Source organism: Meriones unguiculatus, chromosome 3 (genome assembly GCF_030254825.1).
Source record: "Meriones unguiculatus strain TT.TT164.6M chromosome 3, Bangor_MerUng_6.1, whole genome shotgun sequence".
Taxonomy (NCBI): Eukaryota; Metazoa; Chordata; class Mammalia; order Rodentia; family Muridae; genus Meriones; species Meriones unguiculatus.
Window position 1 is genome coordinate 168,643,031 of NC_083351.1, and position 12,395 is coordinate 168,655,425.

Genomic DNA, 12,395 nt, shown 5'->3' on the forward strand with positions numbered 1-12,395 from the left:
GAGTGGATGGGTCTCTCCTTCCCACAGCTTCCCCAGAAGAGCACCCTCAATCACAAGTGCTTGTCTATAAAGGAGAGAAAAACAGCTGGTTTCTCGAAGTCTCTCTTCCTCTTTTCTTGGAGACTGCAGCACGGAGTGATTAGAATATTACTTCAGTTAATGAAAGTGAGAAGCAGAGGCCTTACACAAAGACGGAATTTGCTCCTGATGTGTCAAGAGTTAATACAAAGTTTGTGCTATAAGTTATGTGACAGGTCAGGACATTATCTATTTCAAGATGAAGCCACCAGGCTCAAAAACCTTGACTAAAATCTTACTTGTTACTAAAAGATTATGTGTTATCATGTGTGTGCATGTGTGTGTGTGTGTGTTTAATTCACCAACAGTGAACAAAGAAAACGCTTTCCTTCAGAAGCACATTTTCCTTATTAATTCCTGAAACTACTGTTGACTGAATGTCCCCTTTCTTCCAACTGCGAGTCTCTTGTTCTTTGTGCTGCAGTAGAGCCATACACTTTAAGGCCAGGTCATCCGATTAATGATGCAGCTCAGCCACCATTAAACAGCTTGCTCCTGGTGATGAGGACAGGCTTTGAACATGGCCCAGGTGATTAGATTAGCCATGTAATTGCCCCAATTCCATAGCAGATTAACAATGCATTCTTCCGAGTCCCACATGGTTCACCAGAAGGATTAAGGCTGGCACTGTTTTGAAGACATTACAGCTTTTTTTTCCCCTCGAGACAGTGTTACTCTCTGTAGTCCTGGCTATCCTAGAACCCTCTTGGTAGACAAGGCTGGCCTCAAACTTGCAGAGATCCGCCTGCCTCTGCCTCCCAAGTGCTCCAATTAAAGGTGAGTGCCACCACCACTCATCGAAATGACAGGTTTTATTTATTATTTTTTTAAATGATCTTTGGCTCCATGTTGCCTAACTTGTCTCTGATGAGACACTTTTTGCAGGGTGTTTAGGTTAGGCACGTCCCTGCCCTCTCCCTCCACTAGCTGATGGGCCTTTATATCCATGCTGCTGATGGAGTTCTCAACCTCTGCAGCTTTGCAAGCCTTTTTCATCTCTAACTTAGCTCAGCTTCTTGGGCTTACGTCCTGCCTACTGCACAGTGAAAAACTGCACACAACAGATTTTAGTCTAGTCTTAATTTTTAAAGATAAATTCGGTAGTTATTTTGATTTATTAATTAACTTGTTTTAGATGGACAGGAAGAAATACAGTATTTCATGTGTATTTTGAGCTATTTTGTTGTTGCTAAGATTCACCAAGGGCCTCTAGGCAGAGTTTTAATTAAAGAAATAAATGGGCAGGAATCTGCCTGCACCACTCACGAATCTGTGCCTGTTTATGAAGCTGGAATCCCTTTACAGTAATTGAATAAAACATATGGAATCTATATTAAACAATTATCTTTAATATGGTCCCCAAGGTGCTGACAGAGTTATACAAATGCATGCCTTCTGATAACATTCAGTCCTGTTCTCTTTCCTCTTCTCCCTTTTAAAGCCTGGGTGTGCCAGGCTTGGGGATAGAAAGATGAAAAAGATATAGACTATGCCTTAAGGCAAGCCTAGTCAAACAGGAGAGACGAATGTCTGAGCAAGTGATTAAAGGCACATGGTGTGTGCTGGCGTACAGGAAGCCACAAGGTGAGGAAATGGCATGAAAGAGGATGGGTCTTTAGGAGAGACAGTAGTGAGGACAGATATACTAAAACTTAGAAATATTAATGGGTATTCATCAGGAAAAGGAGGGAGAGGGCATTCAAGGGTAAGCGAACAGGGAGTGGTAAACCTGGCATGTCTACAGAAGTGCAGTAAGTCCATTAAGCAATTCTACCAAGGAGAGGAACTGTGAGGGGGACGCTGTGAGGAAGGGCATGGTGGGATGTCATTGCAAGGTGCTTCTCAAAGAGGCTGGAGTAGTTTACACCATTGGTGCTGGCCAGCCATTAAAAGGCCTGGTGTATTGGAAACTGTTTACTCACTTTTCACTTTATAAATATTATTTTCTGCTTTTTTTCCAGCAGGTAAATGGGGCCAGGCTATAAAGACAGGCCACTAGTCCTTGTCCTGCAGGGTCCTGAAGGTCCTCACTAAGGGGTTCTGGGAATGGACTCTCAGCTGGACTTGACAGAGATGTAGCAAGGAAAAGCAGAATAAGTCTGGGGTATTCTGTGTTCATACGTGAAAGTTGGAACATGGTGGGTGGGGCAAGAGGGTCAGTGCACAAGAGGCATCTGGCAGGGGAGTCACATAGCATGGGAGTGGTGGTGAGTAAGGAGCACGGCTCTCAGCACCTGCCTTGACGGACATTAAAAATAGCTAAAGAAAATAAAGCATTTTTCCCTTATAAGGGAACTTAGGTCTCTCTCTCTCTCTCTCTCTCTCTCTCTCTCTCTCTCTCTCTCTCTGTGTGTGTGTGTGTGTGTGTGTGTGTGTGTGCAAGAGATGGAGGGGGCGAGTACCTGGGGGACTATTGATGGGGAAAGGAGTCCCATAAGAGGGGAAGGGTAATACAGAGGATGTGAATATGAGCAAAATATAATGATATGTGTGTATAAAAATGTTGTAGTGATATCCATCACTTTGAATGCCAGCTAAAGGTTTTTTAAAAGAAAAAGAATATGATAAGGGTAAGAAAAGCCATTTTTAAAGAATGCAGGAGACAAGGAGTATTGGCAGAGAGGGATATGAGACTCATGAAAGGCCATGTGAAGATCTCCCGTAGGCAGTGGATTTATTGGAGTACTCAAAGGCCAGCGCTGTCCTCATAAATTCTGGACTCAGCAGCCCAGAGGTCAGGAAAGCTGTGCAGAGGTCTACCAGAGGGGGAGGAGGGAGGGCCAAGGGTAGAACGTGGGGGAAGTTTCAATGTTTATGCAGAAAACCAAGAAAGAGGCCAAATTATCAGGGAGAATTTCAAACCAAATGTGGTGTCAATGTCTCCATCCATTCTTCTGCCCTTCGGGCCTTCTGTCTACTCAGTTAGTCTGCCGAGTGTCACTAATGGGGTGTAGAACATGCTAAGAATGGGGGCTAGGACAGAAGCACAGGAAGCAGAGGTGACAATGATTGACCTTCACCCTGGAAGGGGTTCCAGAGTAGTTGAGGCAGGGGTAGGGAACAAATGGGAATGATAAATCATGTTAATTGGACATGGGGTAAGAAGATGGAAGCTGAGCTTGAACTAAACTCATTCCCATTTTCATCTTGTTTTGGTGTTTCCGTGGTATGTCCTGGAGGATTTTGCCATCTACATCATCTTCCGAGAGATATCTACCTCAAAATTTACTTTTGATGTAGACGGCCAGAAGCGCTTTATCTAATATGAAAGCTGGGATGCAGCACCATTTATTTTGAATAACTATAAATAGTCATATTCATAATACAGAGAAAGAGGGTCTAAATTGGATGTCTCCGTTAGGTCCATACTCTTGGAGCTAGGGAATTTCTAGTGAAGAGGGGGCAGAAAGCTTGCAGGAGTCAGAGGGGAGGGAGGACAACAGGAGAACACAGCCCACTGAATCGACTAGGCAGGTTATATGGGCTCACAGAGACTGAAGCAGCAAGCTCCGGACCTTCATGGGTCTGCTGGAGGACCTCTGTGCATATATTGTGGCTGTTAGGTCGATGTTTCTGTGGGACTCCTAACTGTAGGAGCAGGTGTGTCTCTGACTCTTTGTCTACTTTTGCTCTGTTGGGTCACCTTCTTCAGCTTCTGTGTCAGAGCTTTTGCCTTGTCTTATTGTATATTATTTTGTCATGCTTGGTTGTTGTCTCTTGGAAGCCTGCTCTTTTCTGATGGGAGATGGTGGGGAAGTGGACCCGGGTGAGAGGGAAGGAGGGGAGCTGGGAGGAGTAGAGGGAGGGGAAACTGTGGTTGGGATGTATTGTATAAGACAAGAATCTGCTTTTGACTTAAAAATATAAAATAAATGAATTAAAAACTGAAAAAGGAAGTGGCTATATCAATAGCCTGAAGCCAAAGCAGAAAGCAGACTGGGCAGGAACGGCTGTGTTCTCAGGGGCTCTGCTGTGGCCGCCACAGTCAGGCTGGCTGGGCTTTATAGCCAGCTGAGGACTCCATTAGCTCTGGGTCTTTCAGGGCTTATGCAAGTCCAGTTATACCTTTTCAGAAATATACTTAGCCATCAACTGGAAAGCACATCTCTAAAAATGTTGTATTAGTGGAGGAATTATTCATAAAACTTTCAAATGCCTTCCAGATAGGCCCAGCAATAGAGTAAGTCTTCCTTGAAGACTTTGGGGAGAATTCCTGCAAGGAAATACCTCCAGCAGAATGATCACTCCTAATAAAAGTCACTGGAGTAATGGAGACATTTTCCCAAACCAGCACAAAATTGAAGTTTCATGAGATTGGTTTTAAAGATCTAAATGCTTTTACTAAGAACAAGACGATTTCAGACACAGAGACTCAGGGAGTCTGCACACCACACTTGCCTCCTTCCTGTTCCTGCTCATGGTCAGGGGCTGTCGGTTGCAAGCCTCCTGGGAGGCAAAGGGTCTTTCTCTTGAGCTTCTGAGCCTACCAGCCTTCCTCCTCGCCCATCTTCTTTGCTTTCCTGTTTCGTGTAAAATAATAACCTCCATTCATAGTGAGCCAGGCTGCCACATTGACTTTGTGACCAAATAGAATCAAATAACTCAGGTTTGTGCTCATAATGCTTTAACTTACCTTGTCCCAGTTTTCAATTCTACAGTGATATATTCCGATTCTTATTTATTAAGGCTGTATAAGAGGAAGACCTGGGGATTCTAATGGTCTTAAAAAAATGTAATGTAAGCATATCAGTGCTATCATAGGTATATTTATTTAGGCCTGGAGGAAACACTGTGCTGTTTCAGACTGCTTCCCCCAGTCATTCTGGGAAAACACAAAGCTTTGTGCTGATAGTATGACTTAGCTGGGTTTTAAAAAATATTGCCATCTGATGTTCCATTATGCTGTGTATCATTTTGTACTTGAAGACCTAAGTGTGTGTGTGTGTGTGTGTGTGTAGTGTGTCTGCCTATGTGTCTGCCTGTCTGTGTGTACAGATATGTACACACCATATGCACACATCATGGGGTGCACACCTACATGTAAATACTCCCAGAGACCAGAGGAGGAAGTTGGACATGCTGTTCTGTCATTCTCCGCATTCTTCCCTTGAGATGGCACCCCTTACTAAACCTGGAGCTGGGCCGGTGACAGCAAGGCCAGCCCAGTGTTCCTTCTGTTTCTGGTCTCTAAAGCACTGGGGTTACAGGAGCATCGGGACTGTGACCATCCTTTTACCTGGTTGCTGGGGATTTGAGCTCAGGTTCTCATGTTTGCATGCCAAGTGCCTTTTCCTCGATGAGCCACCTCACCAGTCCCCGGATACGTGAGCTGATACTAACCTCCTCTCGTTTTGAGGAGTCTGAAAATACGTTGGAATGAAGTTCTGCCATGTATGCTGCCATGCTAGAGTGATTGACAGAGCAGTGGGAGAACTGTATTTATCAAGCCAGGACATGGCCCAGTGAGACTGGCCCCTGGCCTTTGCTCGGTGGTGGGGCCTCCGGGCACAGCTGTCTAACCTGTAGGTGTTGGGTGACAAGTGAGACAAGATCAAGGTCAACAGCCAGACATCAGCCAATGTGATAGTAGCTGTTTAATACTTTCAACAGTCCGTTCTGTGGAACCTGGCTACCCTCACTGAATAGCAGCTTCTCGTGCAGCCAAGATTATTTGTTACATTACATTAGGGGTCGATAGAAACAGACATCTTGATGGTTTAAGATTACACTTGGTTCTGCCAAGCCTGCAGTCAAGAGAGACAGAGATAAGCATTTCTGCAGTCTGGAGGGTCTTGTTCCTTTGACAGAAACTGGGGTCATCTGGATGGGCAGAATACTGATCTGGGTCCCCCTCGGCACAAACGTGACTTAGTAGAAAAACTGGAGAGGAGGTTATTGGAGGTTTGGGTTCTGGTTAGTTAGCATATGAAACGCAGACTCCCAAGCTAATCGCTTACTGTCTTCAAGAATAGAACCCTGGGAGGGGTAGTTTTTGTAGAATAAGCATTTTTCCAGCTGTCAAAGAATCAGACAGAGAGAAAATAAAAACATATAATTAATGCTCTCAGCAGCAGTTGGGGCCACACTGTGTAGCCCGGGAGTTCTACCTGAGGGCCTTTACTCGGGCGTGGCTGGGATCACTGCTTAATAGCGCAGAAGCTAATTGCAGCATGAGTCAGTATGAAGCATTGGGTTCATTAGTAGACAGTGTATGCTTAGATTTAGGCATGGGTGGAGACAGGGGCCAGACAGGGACAGGGAGGGAGGAAGAAGCATCCAAGTTTTAAGACCAGCCCTATGTGTGATTATGTAGCTAATTTTACAACCAGGTTTAAAGATTAAGCAAAGTTTTAAACCTAAACAAGTAAATAAGGCAAAATAAAGCTAGTTTACTTTTGCAAATGAAATTCCAATGTGGGTTTCGGGGAGCATTGTTCAAGCTTAGGAATTTCCCATTCCTAAGGAAGGAAGAGTTAAATTCATAAATCTTACATGTTAAAGCCTGATGTTCTAACTTTTGACTGAGTTATCTCTCAGAACAGGGATTACTGTCCCTGTGCAGGCAACTTTCACAGTGATTTCTTTTTTCTTTTTTTAAAAGTTTTCAAAACATGCCCCATGAAATTTCCCCCGTCACGTCATCATGTCTCTTGGTGTTGCATTTGTTCGGGTCTTACTTGGGCAGCCATGTTGAGGTATCACCTCTTAAGCTTCCCTGCCATTTCTAGGAGCCATAACCTCACAGCAGAATTCCTGGTCCTCTGGCTCCTAAAGTCCACCTGCCTCTTTTATGCAATATTCCCTGCACCTTTGGTACAAGAGTTGTGTTGTAGATGGACCCACTGAGCAGTTGTTGTTTTTCTCTGCAGTTTTGACCAGTTGTGGTTTTCTGAAATGGTCTCCATCTGTTGCAAAGAGAAGCATCTTTGAGGAGGCTTGAAAGCTATGCTTGTCTGGGGTGTGTAAGAATGAAAATTTAGAATGCAGTTAAGAATTACGTTGGTGTGGTAAAGTGGCCATAGAATGTTCTCCTCAAACATTCATGACCTCACTAGCCCTTAGTAGGTTTCCAGTATGGGGAATGATTTCTCTCCTGCTGAGTGAGCCTTAAGTCCAATCAGCTCTTGGTTACTACAGCGATGAGTGCCATTATTTCACCCTTAGGGATATCTTGTCATGCTGGTCATTTTTGTTGCTCATAATCATCAGAGCTGAATAGAACTGTTGGTTTTAACACCCCCCCACACATACACCTTTGTAACTTGCATAGCACCTTCTAGAATTATGAAAGCTATTTCTTGGGGGAGGAGGTTTTCAGTGACCCTTAAGGGTCTGGTGAGTGGCAACTGAGGTGTTCTTTCTCTTTGTTCCTTTTGCTTTCATCACACCTCTGGAAACTTGTAACATTGTACTTACTGCTAATAATTAGAGCTGAGGTTAATAAGGATCAGACTGTGTATCTAGACAGTTTGCATGCATCTGTCCCATTGCAGCAAATACCCGTTTTACAGATGAGGAAGCAAGAGCCTCAAGACAGTCTAATTTAGCCAAGGTCGAAGAGCTGCAGAGGAATGCTCTTACTTTCTCTGCTAGACTTTCCCCCCACCCCACACATGCATGTCCCATTCCCTGCTTGTGTTGTGACTGATTTTGTATTCCTCCAGATATTGACAAACTCCATGCTGGGTATGCTCAGAACGGGCATCATCTGAGCAAAGCGCCTCTCTCTTTGAGCAGTCTGAGGAGCAGGTTGCTTTTCAGAGAGACAGCTATCCATGGGTAGAACTGTTCACCATTTCTGGTTTTCTGTTGATATCCTCCAGCTTGGGGCAGAAAGTGTATGACTGTACGTTTGTCTGTCTTGTGGCTGTTGTGCTTGACCTTGTAGGATGATGCCTTTAGAGGAAAGCATGTACAGTGTGTCCTGGTGTTAGGAAATCCAAGTGAATGGACAGAGCAGACTTCAGTGGGATATGAGAGGAAGACAAGTACTATCCTCATGTGGGATTGCCCTGATAAGCTCCTCTGCTCTTCTTCCCAGCTTGCCACCCCTCCTGCCTCATGTGTACAGGGAAGAGCTCTCACAACTGCACGGGATGCGGGCCTGCCCTCGTGCTACTGGCCGGGCGCTGCCTGTCTCAGTGTCCAGAGACCCACTTTAATCTGGAAGGTACTTGCACAGGTGAGTGTGTGACCAGCTGCGCCAGAATTCCTGTTCTCACATTCGGTCTTCCTATTCGACCAGACGTTTGATTAAAGGCTTCATCCTATCAGTGAGATAGTGTGAGGAGAACACTGGGAATTATTATTCTGCCAATGAGGAAGCATAGTTAGTGTGAAAATTATAAACATCTTTGCCTTTCAGACCGTACTTCTGGAAATAGACTCACTCAGTACTGGGATTCTCTTGTCTGGGAGACACGACATGTCAATAGATTATCTTCTCTCATAGATAAATAAAACATTTACATTGTATAAGATCCAGAATTTAAATCAGCACAACTCCGTGTTACCATGGCTCTATTTAAAATCAAGCTTAATTTTTTTTTGTAATTATATCAGGGGTTTGTGCTCAGTGTGCCAGATTTGAAAGATTAGAATATGAAAGAAAAATCGAGAGTAGAAACCCCATAACTCAAAAGCAGTAACTGTAAACATGGTGGTATGCTCTTTTGAGCTATCTTTTATCTCTGCTGTCCAGTAACTGAGAACAAATTAGACTCGTGCCTTTTTATATTGTCTCCAAATATTGTCACAAGTAAATCCCCATATTGCGAACAATCATAGTGGGTTCTGTGTGTATTTGCATACATTGCATGCCATTCCATTCTGCATACTATGCTGCTTTTTCTTAATCACCATTACCTTTCACATCAGAAATGCAGGAAGGATTTGATCTGTGGGATTGAGACAGACTCATTCTTGGTCCCTTTTACTTTCTCTCAGTGAGGGTCTTCTTTGGTTACCTAGTGTCTCCCAGAATTAATGGCTTAAAAACAGCACAAAGTTGGTTGCTTGTAAAGACAAAGTTGGTTGCTTGCTTATAAACAAAGATAAAATATAATAACAAAAAGATTAAATTGCTTATTTAAATCTCTATAACGTTTTATTCAAGTCAACTAATGTTGTATGAATGGCAACATCCTACAGAAAATAGAAATTCTAACAGCAAAGTGCTTAATCTCTTGGAATTTTCTTTAAGGCTCTATTGTTTAGTAACTAACTCAGTTATTGGACCCTCAATTATCTTTAGTTATTTGCATCCTAATCCATCTGTTGGTGAGAGAACGTAATTACAAAATTAAAGTTTTACGAAAAATTAATTTTGGAAATTATCTTTTTGCAGAATTCCTGGGATTTATAGGCTCAGCTGGGAAGCACTTTCTTGGGATCTTTTAGGCAGACTTTATATGTATAAACCCCCCATTTTATGAGGCCAAATCTTGTGCTTCATTGAAATCTCTCACACTATGGCAGTCTCTTTTAGTTAGCCTTCCTCCAAGCCAGCTGCCTTTCCTTGGAAAGAATATTCCAAGAGACCTGACAGGAACTACAAGCTTCCTGGGAGTCCCACTGCCTTCTCTGTTGGTTCAAGCAAGGCAGCTGCCTTTGAGGGGATGATGTCCCGGAAATAGAATGGCCTGATGGTGACTTGCAGAACATCTTTGAGGTGTGTGTTACAGAGTGCCGGGCAAAAGGTGCAGCTGACAGCAGCTCCCAGCTTTGCTTCCCTTGGTGGCAGCAGAAAAAAAGACAAAAGAGAAATAAAGTCTTTGGTTTCTTCTTTGGCATGTCTTCCCAATTTAAGAGCACCTCTACATTCCATAAGAGATTTCTGAAATCATGAGTTTAGATTGGTAAAGCATTTTATTGGAATTGGCAAAGGAGTAAAACTGAAGCACCCTACGGTGGAAGTATTTATTCTTCTATCTTCAGGGTGGAAAAGGCAAATGCATCCTCTCAGGAGTCTGTTTTGTTTCCAAAACCAGACATTTGAGGCTAGCTGATAGGGGATGAGCTTGTAATGGAATCATAGCCCATGTATTTCTGGACTCATAAATGTGTACCAAACTTATAAGATGTTTTAAATTATTTTATCATATTTTATGAGTGTTCTGCCTGTGTGCACCAAGTACATGCCTCTTCTAGTGCCCAGAAGAGGGCATCGGATCCCCTGGGACTGGAATGAGTTACAGACAGCAGTGAGCTTCCATGGCTTCCATGTGGGTGCTGGGAATCAAACTCAGGACCTATGGAAGAGAAGCTGGTGCTCTTATCCACTGAGCCATCTCATAAAATATTTTTCTTAAAATAAACTAGCACGTGTTGGATTCTTTTGGCTTAAACTCCAAAGAGCAAATGTCGAGTGAATTTAAGCAGGGATGACTGGATAGCCGTGCTATTTTCAGTCTGGAATTTTCTTCTTTTCTCCAAATACCTTTTTAATCTCTGGGCCCTTGGTGGCTTTATTTCAAAATGCCCATCAGCTCTGCAGATAACTACTTACTTGGTCCTCAGCCATGCCTTTGAAGAGTCCTCTGGCTTGAGAAGCCTTTATCCAGGCCCCTGTGGTTCCAGTGTGTAAACAATTTGAAGGAGAGCCTACATAGCTCATCACCTTCCCTGTCAGTAGACAGACGGTTCCACCACGAGCAGGGCACACAGGTCACTGCTGACATTCTAGGAAGCAGGAAGGCACAGGCGGTGGAATTATCCTCGGAATGCTAGCATCTTTTGGACACTTCTCAAAGGGAGTCTCGGAATGCAGACTGATCTATTGCCTTCTAATCAGCAGTGTGTTTTCTTGCCCCACACTTAAAAAAAAAATCTTACCTGCTCCTGGCCTCTTGCCAGAAGGGAGAGGCATTTGACTTGAGTCAGAGTCTGTGCCTTCACTCTCCACCAGCCCTGTTCCAGGAGGGAGTGTATTGGTGTCAGGAAGGTCTACACAGCACCTATCCCTCTCCTCCCCCTGCTCTTGGTATCAGACAGGCTCGGACCTCTTCTTCCTGGCTAGGAACACACAGATCTTCAGCTCCCCACCCTGGCAGCCTGGACCAGTTGTAGCCATGACCTGCCTGGCTTCCTCCCTGTCTGGATCTTATTACCTGCTCCTTACAGAGGCTCACCTGGCTTCTTACACTGCTGTACCTCTTGTTAATTTGGTGGTTTTTCTGGGGAAGACATAACTTCACCATAATTTTGTCTAAGGCTTTGAACTTCAGATGCAGCTCATGATAACCTCCAGGAGGAAGAGTCTTTTTCTGTTCTCTGTATTTAATTAATATTGCTGATTAAACTGATAAAAAGGATCCAAGATGAGGCCTGGAGGTAGAGGCTGGCTGGTAACTCACTCTGGTGGGAAGGCTCAGCCCCATGTGCCATGATCCCCAGATTGTCTGCCAGGAGTTTCTGAAAAGCAAAACTCCTCTTTTTTTTTGCTTCTCCCCCTTTCTCCCTGTCTCTGTCTCTGTCTCTCTCTCTCTCTGCCTTTCTCTCACCCTGTCTCTGTCTCTGTCTCTCTGTCTGGTGTTTTGAAGTAGGAGAAGCTTGCCAAGCTTGGCTTTGAACTTCCTAGTCACATATATGAGGATGGCCCTCTGGAAGAGCTGACTGATGGTTCTGATTTTTACAGTTCTAGCTTCCCTGTTATGTCTGTGGACAATACTCTCTTTGGTTGCAGAAGTGCAGTGGTTGGGTCAATTCTAGGTGTGCGCCAGGCTTGCTCAGGAGTCTTCAGCTGATGACCAGAGCTAGGTAGGTGAAATAACTCCGACACTCGCATGCTGAACTGTTGATTCTAGCCCTGGCTTTTGTTCTCTCCCTAGAGTGCCACCCATCCTGCAGGCAGTGCCATGGGCCCCTGGAATCCGACTGTGTGTCGTGTCACCCTCACCTCACTCTCACCAGTGGGCGCTGTAAGACCAGATGCAAGGAAGAGCAATTCCTCAACCTTGTTGGGTACTGTGCTGGTGAGTGACACCTCTTTGTGTTCCTAGGGAATTCTGGGCAGCTACTAGAGGCTTCAGAGCAGGCAAAAGTGCATTGCTGGTACTGGTCCACTTGGCTCTGACTACAAACCCGTTTTTCCAGTAGATACTTTTCTCTTTTCCAGGAACTGATTTCACTATATTCCCTCAAACATTTGTAAATGGGGATTCAAATGTAACTGATTTTGTTTGCCTTCCTTTCTTTCTTTTTTCCTTCCTTCCTTCCTTCTTTCCTTCCTTCCTTCCTTCCTTCCTTCCTTCCTTCCTTTCTTCCTTCCTTCCTTTTGTTTTGATATAGGGTCTCACTTACCCCAGTCTATTAGTTAC

At 44.1% G+C, this 12,395-nt stretch overlaps 1 protein-coding gene across 2 annotated transcripts in view; it reads left to right on the top strand.

Moving 5' to 3' along the window:
- Positions 1-12,395, top strand: part of Fras1 (Fraser extracellular matrix complex subunit 1) — a 403,016-nt gene that overhangs the window by 215,078 nt on the left and 175,543 nt on the right. For both annotated transcript variants that reach the window (XM_060380978.1, XM_060380977.1), the window contains exons 19-20: positions 8,120-8,260; positions 11,907-12,050. In XM_060380978.1, coding sequence (XP_060236961.1) covers positions 8,120-8,260; positions 11,907-12,050 — 285 coding nt within the window. The remainder of the gene's footprint in view (positions 1-8,119; positions 8,261-11,906; positions 12,051-12,395) is intronic.